Source organism: Xyrauchen texanus, chromosome 7 (assembly GCF_025860055.1).
Source record: "Xyrauchen texanus isolate HMW12.3.18 chromosome 7, RBS_HiC_50CHRs, whole genome shotgun sequence".
In the NCBI taxonomy this organism is placed as follows: Eukaryota; Metazoa; Chordata; class Actinopteri; order Cypriniformes; family Catostomidae; genus Xyrauchen; species Xyrauchen texanus.
The window spans coordinates 22563133-22580602 of NC_068282.1; the positions used below are offsets into that span (position 1 = coordinate 22563133).

The 17470-nt window shown below is 38.9% G+C and overlaps 1 protein-coding gene across 2 annotated transcripts in view; it reads right to left on the reverse strand.

The window, feature by feature from the left end:
* Positions 1 to 17470, reverse strand: part of LOC127646402 (KN motif and ankyrin repeat domain-containing protein 4-like) — a 122910-nt gene that overhangs the window by 19189 nt on the left and 86251 nt on the right. For both annotated transcript variants that reach the window (XM_052130014.1, XM_052130015.1), the window contains 3 exons: positions 15073 to 15135; positions 12424 to 14829; positions 7731 to 7824 (listed from right to left, as the gene is read on the reverse strand). In XM_052130014.1, coding sequence (XP_051985974.1) covers positions 7731 to 7824; positions 12424 to 14829; positions 15073 to 15088 — 2516 coding nt within the window. In that variant the 5' untranslated portion in view covers positions 15089 to 15135. The remainder of the gene's footprint in view (positions 1 to 7730; positions 7825 to 12423; positions 14830 to 15072; positions 15136 to 17470) is intronic.

Sequence of the window (17470 nt, forward strand, 5' to 3'; positions counted from 1 at the left end):
TGAGCCTTCTTGATCAGGGTAGAGGTGTTGAGGGTCCAAGAGAGGTCCTCAGAGATGTGGACACCCAGAAACTTGAAGCTGGTTACACGCTCCACCTCAGTCCCGTTGATAGAAATGGGTGTGTGTGTGCCAGCTTTAGACTTCCTGAAGTCCACAATGAGCTCTTTGGTCTTCTTGGTGTTGATAGCAAGGTTGTTGTCAGTGCACCACGATGATAGGTCCTGGACCTCCTCCCTGTAGGCCATCTCATTGTTGTTACTGATGAGAACAATCACCGTAGTGTCGTCTGCGAACTTGACAATGGTGTTAGAGCCATGTACAGGTGTGCAGTCGTAGGTGAAGAGGGAGTAAAGGAGAGGGCTCAGCACACATCCCTGTGGTACACCGGTGTTCAGGGTGATGGTTGAGGAGGTGTGGTTAGCTAACCTAACAGACTGAGGTCTGTTGGTTAGGAAGTCCAGAATCCAGTTACAGAGGGAGGAATTGATGCCCAGTTCACTGAGTTTGGTGATGAGTTTGGAGGGGATGATGGTGTTGAATGCTGAACTAAAGTCAATGAACAGCATTCTCACATAGGTGTTGCTATTGTCAAGGTGGGACAGGGCAGAGTGAAGTGCCGTAGAGATGGGCCTCTGTGCTCCTGTTCTGACGGTAGGCGAATTGGAAGGGTCCAATAAGGGTGATAAGCAGGTCTTGATATGGGCCAGCCTCTCAAAGCACTTCATAATGATGGGGGTGATTGCAGCTGGACGGCAGTCATTAAGGCTTGTTGCATTGGAGTGTTTTGGCACCAGCACGATGGAGGTGATTTTAAAGCACGCGGGGACAGCTACTTGGTCTAGTGACAGATTAAATATGTCGGTCCAAACCTCAGTCAGCTGCACAGCACAGGCCCGGAGTACGTGTCCAGGGATACCATCAGGACCAGCAGCCTTGCGTGCATTAATCCTGCTCAGTGCCCACACACACATCGGTTGAGGAGCGTCTGAGGGGCTGGTGAACTGCAGAGACCACAGCCTTGATGGCCACTTCCTTGTTGTCCCTATCAAAGCGGCCATAGAAGTGGTTCAGCTCATCTAGCAAGGAGGTGTCAGTGACAGGGGTGTGGAGTTAGTAGTTTTGTAGTCTGTGATGGCCTGGATGCCTTGCCACATGCGTCGGGGGTCAGAGTTGTTCTTGAAGTGATCCTCAATCCTTAGCTTGTGGTTGTGTTTGGCCTTTTTGATGCCCCTATTCAGGTTAGCCCTGAATATGCCTATGCCTATGTAATGAAACATTTGACACAGAAGGACAAGCTAGACAGCCAATGATGGAGATAGACACTGCTATTTGTCCTTGGCTGACAGCACTAAATAGCAGAATGGAATGAAGTTATAGTAGTTTGGTCAGGACTGTGTGCAAATTCTGAAATCACCAGCTGTCATCTAACAGCAGCAGTGCAGGGCTTCTCTCAAGTTAATCACAGTCTATCAGACACAACTCATAAAATCTGCAAACACTGCTTACGAGACCTGAGTATTTTTAAAGAATATTTCAACACACCAACAAAACCAACATAAATGAAAGGAATAGTTCTCTGAAACATGAAAATTAATTTACACAAGTGAACGATCTTCTCTCATGTACTTAAATTTTGGGTTGTTTCTCACCAAAACATGTGCTTTTAGAAGACTTAAAATATGATGCATGAGTCAAAAGTACTATGTTTATAATACTTTTGGGTCCTTTTTAAGATTTGAAGTGAAGCACTATCCACTGCCAATTTATTGAAAATATGGACTGGGACATTTAAATCTCCTTTTGTGTTATGCATAAGAGAGAATATTATATGGGTTTGGAACAACATGAGGGTGAGTAAATTATAAAAGAATATTCATTTTAGGGTGAACTATTACTTACAGGGTCTTACTTGTTACTTGATGCAAAATTCACTGTTCTGGAAATAACTATTAAAAACTATTGAAAAAGGTTGTGATGCAAACTTATTACCTCGGTTATGTCCTAAAGTTATTTGTGCAAAATCTTTCATGTTCAAGGCTCTTAAGCAATAAATAAATAAATACTTTTAAGTCATGACAACTCGTGGAAAGATTTAGAATGTTAATGTGGGTATTGCATATTGATAGAATATTGGTCTTTGCTGACTAGATCATTTACGCTTCTGCTGCAAAGTACGGAGACTTGCTACTGCTAGAACATACACAGACATACTGAGTTAAGTATGTGGACATGGTGCTGCACATTTAGAAAAATACAAGACATGCTGCATCAAGCATGTATGAAATGCTGCAGCACAATTAAAAAAATACAATCCCCATGTAGCAGATCTAGACATAGCGAGCGAGAGTGTATGCTAGCTAGGTTTGCCTTGACCTGCTGGCCAAATGGCATGAAGCTAACGAACTAAATCTCGATGTGTGCCTGCTAAGCTAAAAGGCTTATATGGCTAGACAAAATTACATGACTCAAAATAGCCTAGTTTCCATCCACCTTTCGCGCTATATTGTTATCGACAAAGTGAAAATGTGAAAAATAAAATTGCGACATTTGCTGCCCTCTGCCCATTTCCATTCAAATGGCCTTTTATCAATAAAAAGGGTGTGCGTGATGACGTCATCATGCCTAAAAAACATGTTTCACATGTGAGCGAACTGATTGGCTAACAGGTAATAAGTTCAAAGAACCTATCAGCTTGCACCATTCAGAATTACATGTCTGAACAGAGTCATAAATCATCACAAATGTCTTGTATATTTTGCTAATAAATCAATAGTAAAAATAACTGTGCACGATACAGTGCTGACACACATAGCCATAGTTTCACAATTTGTGAAAACTAATGTGAACTAATTAGGCTTCAGCTTTTTGTTTTAGATCAGAGGTCTTCAACACAAGTAATTGTGTATTAAAAAAAAAAGATAATTTACCTAAACCAAAAAGGATATAGTTCAGCATTCATGGTACCATCTACATTAAAATGTATTACAAATGTTTAATTTAATGTACTAGCATATGACTCTATACATCAATAATGAGTATTTTATTGTCTTTGCAATGTAAGCATCAACACAAAATATGTACTAAAAATAAATTATACTCATGTTATTATAAGCCAGGCTTAAAATGCATTTCATTTTATAGAATATTTAACAGGGCAAATTTGTCTATCCAACAAGCCTAAAAAGGTTGAAGATCCCTGGTTAAGATGATAGACCTGTTCCAATCTGATCAGATGTATGGAAATCCAGCTGTTTGGCCAGCTCTATCAGGATAATTATCTTATTGTAGAAGGCTGGTCAAATCTCTGCTGCCAAGCTAAGCAAATCATTCAGCACACAGTAACAGGAAGACAGACAGAGAGACAGTAAGTGTGAGAGAAATTCAGAGAGAGGACTTTGTTCTCTGTTGTCTGAATGGCTTCAATCATCATGCTAAAGCACTCACAGAAAACAATGCAGACACCTCATGGGATATTTCTAACAGATCACTGTGATTAAGGATAAAAGAGATTAAGAGATGCAAACAGACAGGCCAAACATATTGTTACATGATGTCATGGATGTTGATGAAATAGACTTATCTTTCAACACTTCACATGAAAACACTATTCACTGTGATTCTAGGGCAATTGTTAAAATCAAATTTTTTGTTTTGTTTTAGCTTTTAGTCCAGGTCTATTACCTTTGAAACGATCTATTTGTTAATGTGCTCCTAAAGGTCTTAGAACAAACACATTTAAAAATTAACAGTCTTTCTATTTTGGGAAAACAAACTTAAAGTATAGCTGCAAGCAGTGATGACAGGCATAATTACCATGGGTCCATTTCCACCCAGTGGCTTTCGGAAAGCAAGGTGGACACATGCATTTGGAATTTTGAAGCAATTTGGGTAAATATAAGAGGACTATTTTAAACTCTGTTGTAAGAGCCACACTTATGTTTCATGTTCTCTGCATATGATCTGATCAAATGACTGAAGATATCAGCATGCATTTCATTGTGAGGGTCTACTGATGAAAATTAACTCAGCCATTTTATCCAAAACATCGAAAATAGGGGGGGAAACCCAACTGATCCTCTATTATGTTATTATGTTATCAAAAATATATCATTTCAATAAAATATCGATACTAATTAATTATATACTATCAAAATCAATGTCTCCCCTATTCTGTGGACTCTTCCACGTATTTTGAGCCAGAGCTCTCATTCAACACAGATTACAAAATGCACATTGGCTATTTGCCTGGATCAATCCGGCCAATATATCTTTAGTACTTGTTTAAATGGCAGGTCATGTAGGCAATAATGTGAGGTTTCCATGGAACATAGGCTGGCCTTTCTCAGTTTAGAAAGCAACATCAACCACGTGATCATTTCGAGTGAAACAGAGGATGGGTTCTGACATCTTAACTGCCTGGACACATAACGTCTTCCACTGCTGCTGTGTGCGCATGAACTTTCGGACCCAAAAATAATATGTTCTCACTCCTTTTTCAATGGATCTATGCAAACATATGATGCTTTGGATAAACTAATGTATTTGGTAGAAATTCCAGTTTTGAAGAAGAACACTCGATGTACGTATGGTCTGCTCAGTTGCTCAGAGAAGCTAACAGGATAAAGGCTATCCCTGCTAACACACAATGTACAAGTTTCATAATTTATTCATCCTTTTTTTACACAGAATTTTCATGACTTTCTAACAGGCAACATCACAGGCACAATGTCGTCTTTACGTCCTCCTAATGTTGCAAGCTTACCCGGAATGGTCCAGTTATGCAATATATACATAATTTTTGGGTAATTTCATGACTTACTGACAATGTAAATGCAATGTCATGGGCCCATAATTTCATTACCATTAAGTTACTAATTCACAACATGGTCTTTACATTCTCCTTATGTACAAAGCTTTCCCAGAATGGTCAAGTTATTTATGTATTCGTAATATTTGGGTGATCCTGTGACTTATTGGCAATGTAACTGTAATGTCATAGGTCCGTAATGTAATTTCCACTTCACCTTCCAATTCCACTTTTTTACATTCTCCTATGTGATCCAAAAATAAAAAATAAAGTCCAGTTGCAAAACAAGAAAACTGCATTTCTATTACAGATTGGTGTTGTAGCAGTTTAATAATTGCCATCATTAAAGTTTTGTCAAATTTATTTGGATTATTGAGTGGACATGAAATCTTACAAAATGTGATGTAACAGATAAAGGACGGGCAAGGAGGAGGAGGAGGAAGCGGATGAACAGTAAACAAAGTTTAATGGTAAACTTAAACCAACATAAAACAAATATAAACAAACAGACACACATGCAACAAGGCAACGTGCATCTCTCTCTCTCTCTCTCTCTCCTGAACAGGCACCTCTGACTCCCCTTTATCTTGCTCTCCAGCTGATCAGTTGATTCAGTGATGGCCGAGCATCATCACAGCCCGGCCACGCCCTCCTCCTCCTCGTCACACTCCTCCCCCGCCCGATTCAGGCCAGGGTGCCACCGGTCTGACAAACTTCCCCCATCTCTGGAGGAGAGACACTGCCCTTTTGGGCCGTTCTGTCAGCCGGTTGTCCACCCTGCCTCCTGTGAACCTGGGGGAGAGATGAGGGGAGGCATTGGGAGAGTAAAAGGGCAAGCAGAGTCACAGAGAGAGAGAGAGAGAGAGAGAGAGCGAGAGAGAAAAACTTGCTCGCCGGCTCCCGGATGAGTTGTAGTCCGCTCCTCAACTGCTCCTCCACCTTCTGGCAGATGCCAACTCTCTCCTCCCCTGATGGACGGCAGCAGGTCCTCCAGCCTCTGGCAGACAGAACCGCTCCTCCACCTCTTAGGCTAACAGTAGCGGTTCCTCCATATCTCGGCGGCCGGCATTGACCCTCACATGCAGCGCAGGCACATGCAGCGGAGCCACGTCCGTCTCTCTCTCTCTCTCTCTCTCTCTCCCGAACTGGAGACTCCAGCTCCCCTTTATATTGCTCTCCTGCAGATCAGCTGATTCAGCGCCAGCTGTGCATCATCATGGCCAGGTCACGCCCTCCTTTTCATCACATGTGACATTATAAACAAAATGTTCCGCACCTCAGTGGATTTATATCTTGAGTGGAGACACATTTATTTGTATTTTTCTGTGGGATTCGACTGAAAAGAGTGCAAATTGTAGAACTCGCAGCAACGAGGAGTGCTCGCCGCCCATTCTCGATTCCTCAAGTACACCGCTGTGGCACATATGTTGCGCTCTTCTTAATACTGTATAGTTAATGCTTAAGTTGTTTAAAAGCAGAACATGCAGTTGTTATTTTGCTAGCCATATTAAACGGATCTTTAACTTTATATGTCTTTCTTTTGATAAACATAGTTAAATGATGAACATAGTTACACATATTTAGACTATACATAACAGACTGCGCATGTGCGAGAAGTTGACGAAAGAGGAATCCCTTCTGGACAAGACCCACAAAATTCTTGAGTGACAGAGATGTGTTTTTTTGGGAATCATTCACCAACTGAGCCTGGCTGTCCTCTATTGGACATTTCTGGTACTGTGTCTGAAAAAAATTCATTGCCACTCAGAACTGGGTTAAACATATGGTTTTGATATTCTAGTATTTTTAAATAATAAAACGTTTGTGCAGTATATTTTCATTACAATAAATGTAACCTTTATTATTTCACTTTAAAAAATGCTTTCACTTGCACAATAAACTGCCAAGCCAACAGTATTTAAGATATCAAATATTCCTTTACAATTTTACATCAGCAGTGTCTTGACATTATTCTAAATAATTTTGAATTTTGGCTATTTCAAAGACTTTTAATATTGCTTACTTCCTGCTGCCAGTTGGTGGTGCTATGACCGTGACCCATAATAGCCCATAATTATGTGATCAGTCCCCATTACCAAACATACAAATTAATTTTCATAAAAATCACAGAATGCAAACAGAAGATAAAAGGAACTTCCTGTTTTAATAAATGTATTGCTTTGCCATGGCAACACAGTTCAAAATATCTAAAATGTATTTGCAATTTAGTATTTTCAATGTCTTGGCATAATATTGCCTACATTTAGTGACAATCACATGAATCTGAAAAGTGATGTGCTACAGAGCCCCCGAACATGTCCATCTTCTAGGTGACGCAACAGAACCCCCTCTACATGACCATGTATGAACTTTTGCCAAGCCCTAATGGCCAACGACTCTGATGTGTGTGCAACATTTCGTGAGATTTTGAGAATGTTAAGTGCCCCAAAACCCTCCAAAATCTTGAAAAAAGAAATAATAATAATAATCCTTAGAACAGCAATAGGGCCTCCACACTTTCAGTGCTTAGGCCTTAATGAATGATTATTCATCTAGCATTATATAGATTTTTGAAATAACCTGCTCCCAAGTAGCAAGTAGCAGATTATGTATATTGGCTATACATCATGTTTCAAAAGGATATATGTAAACAAAGGACTGAAATCTGCTATTTTATGGAGTCTACAATAAAATAAAAGGCAACCATTGAGTATGCTTCTCGTTTAGAAGTTGCTGGAATTGTACATCCAACATGTTTTGAAGGAGTTTCCTAACATACTATAATGCCTAATTACTTAAAACATTATTTTATAGCTTCAACGCAGATAGTTATTTTATGAAAAGCATTACCAGCAACCATATAAAATGCAATAATTTTCTGTTTCAAGTAGGCAAATGTGCCAAAAATGCATAAAAATCATACCCTCCATTTACGCCAACAAACTTCAAGTTCTTCTTTGCTCTCCCGTTGCTCTGCTTGTCAGGACAGTCATTCTTCTTCATGATGGATTTTAAGCCTTATATGGGGAGATGGTCAGATATGTGAAAATGTTAGCCAAGCCTGCACATGTTCACCCTCCCAAACGCCTGTTTCACATCGCATGCCAAAACAGCGTGTCCGTAAAGCTACAGTGTAACTACAGCAGCAGACTTGCAGTGGTTTTTCACACTAGAACACCTACAACTTTCTACAGAAAATAAAGTATTACAATGTTGAGTATTTCCTTTATTAATGACAATAACTTATAAAATGGTTTTCAGGAGTGGGTCATTGATAAAAAGGATTACAAACCTGACCGTCATGAGTCTGGTTTACATTATATTGGTGTAACCCTAAATTAGTCTTGTACAATTCTTTCAGTTAGTGGCTGCAAACACTAGAAACTCTGATCTATACAAACATCATCATTCAGTGAAGAAACTAGGTTTGTAAATTAAGGCGGAGGGCAATAAGCCATTGAGTGTTGTTTTGCACAACCCGGGAAGGTGATAACTAGGGTTGGCTCGATCAATCGGCTATAAAATATAGTCAGAAATAATTAATTATGAAAAACAACTAAACAGTGATATCTCTTTGTTCAAACACCAGCTGAAACTTTTAAGTGTTGAGTACCTTCCTTAGCCTATATGAAAAAAGACAGACTTACAAAGAATAGATTAAAATATTTACTCACCACCTGCACAAGCAGTCAAATTAACTGCATCCTAACATTTTTCCTTTGTTAATTAACCCTTATAGACCATTTCAAGAATGTAAACAAAAACAAATAAATTAGAAAGGTCCAAATGTATTTCCGGATCCTTTAAAAAAGTTGCTTTTTCAAGGTAAGACATTACATTCGGTGGCCATTTTTGGAATCTTGGGCAGTTTAGGCAGCTATTTTTCTATGTAAACAAGCGTCATGACAGTGCTCCTATCTACTTGAATGGGAAAAGACCAAAATCTCCAAAATTACGATAAAAGAACATATTTAACATATTTAAAACTTGGTCCGAGGAGCGTGTGGCGCAGGCTTCATTCAAGCTGCCTGGCTGTGACACATGCTCCAATTCCAGGTGTCACATCGAAATCGTGCTGGGGTGCGGGTCCGTAGCCGCATCTAACTCACACCCGACCCTCACTGCTCCGTTCCTGGACCCGCGAAGATGCCAGCAGGTAGAGATCAGTCTCCCAAGGAGAGACGCACTCTGTGTTTAAAGGCAGCAGTGATGATGCTTTATTTTTTTTGTTGACCGTTGGCAACCGTTGGGCATTCCACTTTCTTCCTTTAAATTTAATAGAAGTGACCCATCTCTACTAAATGGTTTCTGTTTTGACAAGCAGGAAATGTTCATGGAACAGTGACGTAACTTGACAGTCTTTGAAATGGTCTAGAAAAAAGTGTGTTGAGGGTCAGAGGTCTTTGATTTTTCACATCCACAATCAGTGTTGTCTTATCAAATGCTGTAGAATTGCAAATACAAGAATGAAGTAAGTTGCAAATTTACAGATCATCTGGGCGGTTGCAAGAAGTTTACTACTGCCAGCATATGGGTAGTATTGCTATTAAGCCTATAGACCTGATTTCTGTATTAGGCATATAACTAGCACTATACTGTAGCTTAAAATTATAAAACCGTACTTCTGCTTGAGCTATAAGTAAATTAATTTAAATTTGTTTTTGTGAAATTTTACTGGCAATAGTGCTTTCTCTTTTTTGTTGTTGTTTTCCCATGTGCTCTACATATAAAAACACACTAGATTTCAATTATATGCTTTTTGGTGGAATTTCTACTTTTTCATGTCATCTCATGTTCATGATGTCAATCAACAGTGCACTGTCACTTTAATTCAGCATGAGTGCTGCAAAGATAGACTGTGCCAAAACTCTGGCAGCACTGCTGCTCACACTATGCTCCTGCAACGGTCTGCCACGCTTCTTTAGCTCCCATGTGTGAATTCTCTAACCTGTTAACATTGACACTGAAAAATATATGTCCTGCATACGCTTGCAGTGTGAAACATGCCTAACAATAACCAAACTCTTTACACTATGTAGTCCGTTTGACTGACCTGAATATAAAGCATAGTCTATGTAGTAGAGAGGAGAAAGAAACCCTTGCATCTTCAAAAACTGCTCATAGAATGAAAAATACCCTCAATAAATCCTTAATCCTTAAATTAATCTAAATAATGTGCCTCATGTGGGCATGTTTGATCATTAAATACCCAGCTAAACTTAAGTTTAAACAGTCTAAAACTGGTTTATTGGGCATTTATTTCATAGCAATAGAATGCAGAATTCTGAATCAATTTCTTCTGAATAAATGTCTCAGCATTCCTTTACCAGAAATAATTTAAGACAAATAACTGAATCTTTAACATCCTGTTCTCCCCAGAATAGGAAGTCAGTTGCAGTCATCCATAATGCAGCATCCACACTGTCAAAACAACTGTAACAGTTACAGAGAAACTGATGTTTAATTAAAAAAGGCTCTCAAAAATAGAACTGACACAAAAAATGTTCATCAATCATGTGATCCTAAAAGGACTGGAGCAACACAAAGCGTTTGTTCAGTGTCAGTGTTTGTTGAAGAGAACAGAGGTGCATAGCGGGCAGTGGAGCCTGTGGATGCAATTACAACAAAACACAACTCATCAAATACTCTGGAATGCTTCCTCAATTTGGTTCCACAGAACATTACATGGTAAGTTTGACTCAAAATTATTCAGGAAACTATAATTTTACTAGTAAGACTAATTATGTTTAAGTGACAATATTGATAGTGTTAAACAGAATTGCTACCCAATATAGAAAGTCAATACCTGATAAGAACCGAAGAGCACAGTTAAGCAACTGTGTTCGCACAAATGGCAATGTATGCCAATATTTACAGTATGAGACCACAACATCTTGTAAGCAATGCAATAGGAGCCAGAAGCTTTTAAAATGTCAACACAAATTCTCAAATAGTCTTGACATACAGTGAGCAATTCAGTATCAAAGCATTGTTATACTACTTGGCCTCTGCATGGCAACAGACTTTCTGTGCAAGTTTCTGTGCCACACAAGCAAAACTATGCATATTTGAAGATATTATTTCATGTTGACTTTGGTCAACAACATATGTTTTAGCTCTTTAGATTGTCAACACTGGCTTTGCATGACTCTTAAAGCCTGCACTTCAAACTCATTGAGGCAAAGGCCTGTCATTTTCACCTCATACAGCTCGTAAATGGTATATTTTCATTTTGGTAGTCATTTTTACATTTAAGTTAAAACACCTACACAGCATGCATAAACAGTGCATTGTAGCAGAAGCTTTCCTCTGGCATTGAATATGCAACTATTATCTGCAGAAAGTTTTCAAAGTATGTGCATGCTTAGCAGAAATTACGGTTAACAAATGTATTGTAAACTTATTTATCAACAGGATCTTTTGCAATAGCCTATATTGTTATGAAGCTACACAAAATAATGTTGTTATTTACTTGTGTGCATTGAAAATGTTCTATAAAGGAAGTCTGACTGAATCCAGGTGATTTAATCTTTTTAGCACACTTTGGGTTTTGTCTAAATGAATCAAATTTATGGGTCTAAATGTGTTTTTTCATGACAATTAAGTTTGTAAAATTTCTCAAAGGCCCACTCCTGATACACATTTAAAATGTATGGCAACATTTTAAAATGGCTAAATTAAAATATATGAATTTATTTAATGATATTTATGGAAATACAAAAGAGGGAATTTACTATGAATGAATTGCACACAATAAAAGCACAGCTTACAGTATTTGCATGCACTTGCTGCGCTGGTTAAGCGCTTGATACTCTAAAGGAATTATGCAGACAGACAACCACATAATCTGTGCTGAATGCAAGTTCTGAGTGCTATTTTATGGAGGATGCAGCCGACCACTGCGATCTAGTACATTCTGCCGAGACGCTGTACAGCATCACTCCACAACTGTGATCCATTCCAGACACCTGAATCATCTTTTTAACATGCCAAAAGTGCGCTCGACTACACAGCTCATCTGGACATAAGTTATGTTATAATGCTTTTCTCCATCATTTGAATATTATTTGATGAATTACTACTGCCAATCTAAAAAAAAAATCTGTTTACCTCCTGCTTTCCTCGGGATTTGTGAATGAAGTGCAGAGTTTTGTGCATGAAGCGCAATCTACAGTATAATGAGCCTAATTTTACACAGAAAGGAAACATGTTTGTGCAGAAAGAATGACAATAACTTAATTTGTACTCAAAACGTAGTGCTATTTAAGCACTGATTGCGACTGCTTAAACATGTTTGCAGGTGGTTAGTGAATTAGACACATGTTTCTGTGGTGAAATACCAGGCATACAAGTTATGCAACTTTAGTGAATTTGCCCCTCAATCTGGTAACCCAGAAATCACTAATTCTCTTATTCAACACAGACTGACAGACAGATATATGACTTAGAGATATTCAATAAGTTGAGATCATTTTTAGTTTTTATTAATAATTTAACTATAATTCTTACCAAGGTCTGCACTTATTATGAAACTGCTCTAATCAGTCATTACTGTCTATTAAATGACCATGCTGAGAAGGTACATGAATGCAACATAGAAAGAGACATCATCCTACCAGATTGTTGTGCAGCCCCTCCTTTCTGAACAGGCGAGTAGAAGGCAGACAGGGCACTAAGGGAGCCTCTCAGGTGGCTTTGAATTGAGCTTATTTTGGATGCATGAGGTTTCTGGGAGCTCTCTCCTTTTGCATCCTGGCTCCCACTTCCCAAGCTGGCCCACTGCTCGTTGAGAAGCCCCTGTATACGATTAACAACCTGACCAATTGCAGCCGGAGAAGCGGAGGCCTCAGCTGCCCTCTGAGACTGAAAGTCTGGTTCTTCTTCTTGTGTGTACTTTTGCTCCTGTTGTGTTTGTAAACCTGTAAATTGTTCAACTTTTGTTTTGTCTGATACTGTGCTTTCAACACCTGCGTTCTCAACAGATTCTTCCTCTGCAACTGAGGTCTTAAAGACTTCACTTTCACTGGCCATATTCTCAACCATGACACTTTCTATCATTACATATTCTTCAATGTAACTCTCTGCAACCACATTTTCACTGACCTCGGTTTCTTTAATTTGACTTGATACACTTTCTTCAATATCGCCCTCTGTTTTATTGTCTTCTACTGCATCTGTCTTCCCTAAAATTTCAGAGACTTCTCCATGACTGATACTTTCAAGATTATCCTGGTCTTCATTCTGCATTGCCCGGTCACACATGACAATCTCTACTCCTACAGTTTTGTCTTCTGTAATGACTTGTGCCAAGACTTCAACGTCTCTTGCTTCCACAGAATTTGTTTGAGTGCTTGAGCATTTCATGTCTGTTTCTTTGGGACCATCATCTGGTTGAGGTTCTGTTGAGATTGCTTTCTCCAGTACACTTTTGCTGTCTGTACTGACTGATGCATCACAAGTGACAACAGGTTCAGGACCTTGAGTTTTTTGCTCCTCGGCTCTGTTAATCAGTTCCTGTATTCTCTCATCTTTTTTTCTATTCTCATCCATCTGCTCCCTCAGTAAGGTGTTTGTCATTTCCAGTTCACAGCTGGCCTTGTTTAGACATTCTTCCAAAGTTTTCAGTTTTACTTCTAGCTCCTGGTTAGTGAGAAGCTTCTGCTCACCAGGTTGGGAGATTGTATTCTCTGCAATTATAATTACACTTGATCCCTGAGCAGTCTCATTTTTTACAGCATCTCCTTGAGTGGACATACATTCAAATGTAGCGCCTGATTCCTCTGTTTCTGAAATTCCTTCTAACAGTTTATCTAATAACAAAGTCTCTGATAATTTCTCCTGCTTTTCAGCTTGATCCGAAACATTCTCTGATGCTTCTGTTTGAAGTGTAAAATCCTTCACAAGTCTCTCTGGTTCTTCTGGATCAGTGGGGGTTTCTGCCTTCTCTATGAGTATCACTGGCACAGACACCAGATCTGGCATGTGTTCCTTCTTTGACTCTGCATCAGTTACTGGTTCATATTTGTCAAACTCTTTCTCTACAACATTCTGTGCCAAAAGATTTTGTTTCTCTGCCTGTTGTTCTGTGGTTTTGTCTGACTGTACTACTTGAGGCTTTCCATGATCAGATATAGTGTCCATGGAAAGGGAGGGAGTATCAGTCCGCTCTATTGTAACTGGACAGACAGTTTTGCCTTGAGATTTATTTTGAGGAACCTTACTCTCCAAATGCAAAGAGATCTTTTGTTTGGACTGCTGCTGCTGAATTATTTGAAGCAGTTGCTCCCTCTCTGTTCTAAGACAGCATATTTGAGACCTCAGCTCTGGGATGGTCCTGACTTGCTCCTCTAACTCACGCACCCTTTTTAGCGCAGCTGTGATCTGTTGGTGTATGCTGGCCCTGTCCTGGGGAACACTGCCTCTCCTGTCGCCACTGTCCGCTGGCCGAAAAAGTTTTTCTGCTGAGCCATTTTGCGATTTGGATCTCTGTTCATCATTTGAGTCTGAACCTTTCCGGTGTGGGACGTTAACAGGCATGCTAGAGGCTCTAAACAAATTAGGCCTGACATTAAGGCCCATGGACTGTTCATTGGAGGTCTGTATTTGAGACTCTTCCGCAGCTTTAGGGGAAGGGAGATAAGTATCCTTTGACTTGCTGGCAGGGGAGCTTCCACTACTGATACTATTAGTGGCATCACTGGCTTGGAACTTGAAAAGCTGCTGGACTTCAGTGACACGTGACTTAGGTTTGGACCCTAAAGTGGAAGTATTGGCCCATGTATCTTTGGCTACAGGTCGAGCGCCATGCCCAGGAAGGCTGAAGTTCCGTGGGAGTGTGCTGTATTTTGGCCCCCTGTTCTTGCGCTGGATGTGTACCCTCTTGATCGTGTTCCCCTTTTCGATGTCATCTACATATTTCAAGAAATCCAGATCCAGGTGAAACCCATAGGGCGTCTCTATGGAATATGGAAGCTGTTTCCTCTGCAGTCCACTCTCAGATGTCTTGGAAGGAAAGCCATTTGCTGAAATAAAAGGTACATGATCACTCATTTTGCATTCTTTGCTTGTAATTTCAATTCAAGCAGGCATTGTATTATGGAGCATATTGGGCACAATTAGACAAGACAACAAAGCAGTTGATGGTGTCATCATTGTACATGAATTGGAAGAAATGAAATGCAAACAAACTTTTGCTTTGCTAACTCATCCCTGATGAAGAGATGCAGGAATAAATTTACACATTTGAGAAATGTTGGTATTCTTACCACTTTTCTTATCCATTATTTTTGTTTTTTGGGGTCATGGGATATGCTGAAAATGCGGAAAACCTGTGGGCAGATAAAAAAATAATAATTATTACACATTAATATTATAAATAATCTAATATTTCAATGACAACTATATTTACAGTTTTTACAACACCACGCACATCAGTGTGATCAGGGTTCATTACGTGAGGCAATGAGAAAAAAATTACAGACCACACTTCCAGTGCAATGATTTTACCTGAGAAAAACATGAATGTTTATGGCATTTAAAAACCCCACACAACTTATTCAAAGCACAATGTTGTCTACTCATACGTTTTATTTAATTTACCCCAGATGGGGACACTAGAAGCCGAGGCTCATTGTTTACGTGGTTGATTTAACAATGGAACTTTTTTTTTTTTTTGCCATTTTAGATTTAGTATTCTTCAGGGGCTTACATAAGGCCACTGATCAAAATACATCATGTTAAAACACACTGAATACACTCTCAGACTGAAGGTCTGGAGATTTACTTCCCAAAAGTTCCCAAAATATGTGCCCTGTCATATTTTGAAGTCCCTCTAACACATGTAAATGTGTTGAACAATATATTACAGACAAAAAGACAGTTTCACATATCAATATGAGAAAAACTGCCCATGCCTTTGATTTAGTGTATGAGCACTTTTCAGAAGTCACAACAAACTGCAAAATTCTGTAAAGCTGAAGCAGCACTATACTGTAGGTTGCGCTTTAAGCTTTCTTTCAGAAATTGTATAATCTCAGTTTATGATTACTGTGCCTTTACTAAACAAATATACTGTGTTACATTGTAACAGTGTTTGATGTAGCTTCAGACAATGTATCCAAAAGAGCCCTTGAGATGTAATTATATTAGTGGTCGACCGATATGTTTTCTTTAATGACCGATGCTGATATTCAGAGAGCAGGGTGGCCAATAGGCTGATACAATGCTGATATATCACACAGTTTAATATAGTAAATAACAAACAAAAAATTAATTAATTATAAAAATAATAATAACCTCTTATTTAGCACTATATTTACTCAAGTTCACGTAAAAAATATATATTGTATTTTAAATGGTAGATAGCAGTTTCTTCAGATTTATGTTTAGTCAAAACATTTTTGTAATTCAGCTGCACATGAAAAAATTATTAATATATTAGGAAGAAGTAAATAGCAGTAGCCTACACACAGTAGTTCAGCAACCATGGCTGGCATGTCCACTTGCAATTTTATCAAAACATACCGAATCAAACTAATTGTACATACAGTGCACAGTGAATAAGACATTTACTTATAGCACACATGAAGCGCTTTTACCTTGGGCTACATCCGAAAACATAGGCAGCTAACTTGCTACCTTGCTGACCAATCAGTAAATGGCTTAACTGACTGGAACTCTTTAAGGAAACTGGTCTCCGAACATTTTGAAAAGCACATTATTTTCATCCTACCTCCGTATACAGCCTCCGATGGCAGGATTTTTTTTTATTTCGGAGACAGGCTTGACGTTACATTCACAAACGCATGCGGATCCAGCACAGGTTTCAATCTCCTGACACTTTATATGGTCTGGATCACCTGCTTGGACTGTGACCACTGACCATCATGATTAGTGAATTAGAGGAACTTTTGATCCTGATCCTGAAGTTTTTGATCTGGCTGATAGAATGCACGCTTCAGAGGAAGATATTAGATGCGCACTCGATGAGAAGAAAACGGTGGATATTCATGAGGTTCGTGAATTACATCTGTTTAAACGAGATATCTGCACATTTGTAAACTGTATATAATTTAATATATAAGACATTTGACTTTTTATCATTAGACAAGACAGTTAAAAGAGCCCATATTATGCTTATTTACAGGTTCATCGTTTTATTTTGGGAGTCTACTAGAATAGGTTTACATGCTTTAATGTTCAAAAAACACATTATGTTTCTCATACTGTACAGTGCTAAGCATTCTGAAGCAAAGAGGTATAACAGAGTGCCACACAGCATTTGGTGATTCAAGCGTCAATCAACTTGCTACCATGATTTCCTTTCACGATAAAATCATTTTAGAAAATAATGTTTCAAAAACCATAGTGCCATGAAAGAGAAATAGGGTGGTGTGGCATAGAGGTAAAAGGGACAGTTCACACAAAAGAAATTCTGTCATAATTCACTCACCCTCATGGATCTTTGTCCATACAATGAAAGTGGATGGTGACTGAGGCTAGCATTCAGCTTAACATTTCCTTTTGTATTCTGTTTAAGAAAGCAAGACAGATTTGGAACAACATGAGATTTGGTAAATGAGAGAATATCATTTTTGAGTGAACTGCCCTTCAACATCCGTTTCTTCCAGTGGGTCTGTCCCTGTAAGAAGTGTACTGCAATTT